Source organism: Mesoplodon densirostris, chromosome 6 (assembly GCF_025265405.1).
Source record: "Mesoplodon densirostris isolate mMesDen1 chromosome 6, mMesDen1 primary haplotype, whole genome shotgun sequence".
NCBI lineage: Eukaryota > Metazoa > Chordata > Mammalia > Artiodactyla > Ziphiidae > Mesoplodon > Mesoplodon densirostris.
Window position 1 is genome coordinate 5,623,574 of NC_082666.1, and position 2,147 is coordinate 5,625,720.

Consider the following 2,147-nt stretch of genomic DNA (forward strand, 5'->3'; position numbering starts at 1 on the left):
TCGCTGCCTGCGAGCTGGGCTCAGCCGAGCCACCTGCTTATGCCTTTTTTTTTTTTTTTTTTTTTTTTGCGGTACGCGGGCCTCTCACTGCCGTGGCCTCTCCCATTGCGGAGCACAGGCTCCGGACGCGCATGCTCAGCAGCCGCTCCGCGGCATGTGGGATCCTCCCGGACCAGGGCACGAACCCGTGTGCTCTGCATTGGCAGGCAGACTCTCAACCACTGCGCCACCAGGGAAGCCCCAGCAGCTTACGCCTTTGCTGGCTGCCTGGGCACTGGGAAGTGTGCTGTGGCCCAGGAGTGCAGCGTGTCACCCTCCTCTCTCCCCCCTGGGGACCAGATGACGAGCCCTTACTCCCTGCCCTACCTCCTCTTCCTGCCGCTAGGCGCCTGCTTTCCTCTGCTGGACACAGAAGAGCCCGTGGACGCCGTGGGTGGCATCGGAGGCGAAATGAGCTGGGCCGACCTGGCGGGGGGACGCCACGTCCCCTGGGGCTCCCCTGGGTGGCCGAGAGCGCCACACCCACACGCCCTGCGCGTCACGGCCAAGGAGCCGCCGACGCTGGGCAGAGCGTGTGCCGGCTTCAAGTTGAGGCTCGGGCGGCAGCAAGATGATGGAGTGAGGCCACCGGCTTCCCTCTGGGTGACGGCGAGAAAGCTGGTGGCTGTTAGGGACCCTGGCAGAGGAGCTCAATGGCTACAGCAGGAAGAAAAGCGGCTTCAGCTTCCGCTTCGGCTGGGGGTGAAGGGGCCAGAGCACCCCAGAAAGGGCTCCTCCGCGAGCCGCCCCCCCCGCCGTTTCCATTCCCATCTTCTCCTCGAGCCTCAAAGACCAAGACGCTGAGAAGGTGTGGGTATTAGTATAACGAATTATAACAGGAATTATAATAGCAGTGGGTTTGGCTAGGTGGGTGCTTACTTTTGATTTCCAACTTTGCTGAAGCAAAATTCTGGATGGTGTCAAAAAGGAGGTGACCAAAAGCAAGTCCCGGTTTAGAAGAGAACACTGCTGCTGGTGTAGCTCCCTGGCGGACTGTTGTGTTTCAGCCCCCTCCGCTGGGGGGCTGGCTCTGAGCAGTCCCCTGGCCGGGGTGGCATGGAGCCGAGGATGCCTGAGGATGCCGCTGGGCCGTGAATATGAATAGGCAGAGCTGGCCGTGCTGGCCCCGAGTTGAAGGTCGGTGGACTGAGCGATTACAGTGGGATAATCAAAGTTTTGACCGCCTCCATTGGGACGTCTGTGGTCGACATCCAAAGTGCAACTGTGAGCGGGCACATTCCGCTGGGCACAGAGTATGGTTCTGAAAGTTAACAGTGGAAAAAAGAAATCTTGTTCTCCATTCCATTAACACAACATCCCCCAGGCAAGAAAACCTCATCCCGCTGGTGTTGAGATGCCATTTGGAACCACCTGCCCATCCCCTTCTGACAACTGTCCTTCTCGGTGGTGCAGCATTTGCCAAGCCAAGAGTCCCGTGGGAGATGAACGAGGAAGGAATACAGTTTTGCTGTAGCAAGGTTGCATTTCCAATGTTCAGACGATGAATGTGTTGTATCTTTTGAAATAAAAGTTGTAACAACTGCAAAACTGTAAGGGAAAGCCCGCCTCACTTGGCTACAGGTCCTCTGTGTCCCAGGAACTTCGCTTTCTTGAGCTGCAAGTGCCTTAACTTTGGGGACATGGAGATCGTGTTGCATGTACCCACACACTCCTCCCAGCATCCCCTTAATTGGCAGTTGGTAAACTACCCATGGCCAAAAGTATAGGGAAACACACACAAAGTGCATGTTCCTCTCCCACTAGATTGCTCTCTCCCTGGTTTTCTCAAAGCAGGGAGCATTCTGAAAACAGCTTCTCTACCCCGAGGGAAGCCGGCGCTGGGCCTGGAGTGGCGGCAGCCCGGGCGGGAGGCAGAGCATCTCTTTCAAACGCTGCTTTGCTGTGTCCTGCATCCCATCCTGAGTCAGATACAGCAGTCTGATGCTGCTCGCTCCTAGGCTGGCTTCAACTGCTGAGATGAGAACCTGTATTGATGTTCCCATGGCAACATCTCCCCTCCTCCTTTTGAGCTATCGCTTGCCCCTGTTCACAACTGAATAATTTTCCATTGAGCTGTCACAATTAATTGGTAGATTTTTATTAGCCTT

The 2,147-nt window shown here is 56.2% G+C and overlaps 1 protein-coding gene across 1 annotated transcript; it reads left to right on the forward strand.

Annotated features, from left to right (window-relative positions):
- Positions 1–339: 339 nt before the first annotated feature.
- QRFP (pyroglutamylated RFamide peptide) lies at positions 340–745 on the forward strand. Its single transcript, XM_060102522.1, is given in 3 exon segments — positions 340–615; positions 618–663; positions 666–745. Coding segments are annotated over 3 exon segments (402 nt in total).
- Positions 746–2,147: the final 1,402 nt, after the last annotated feature.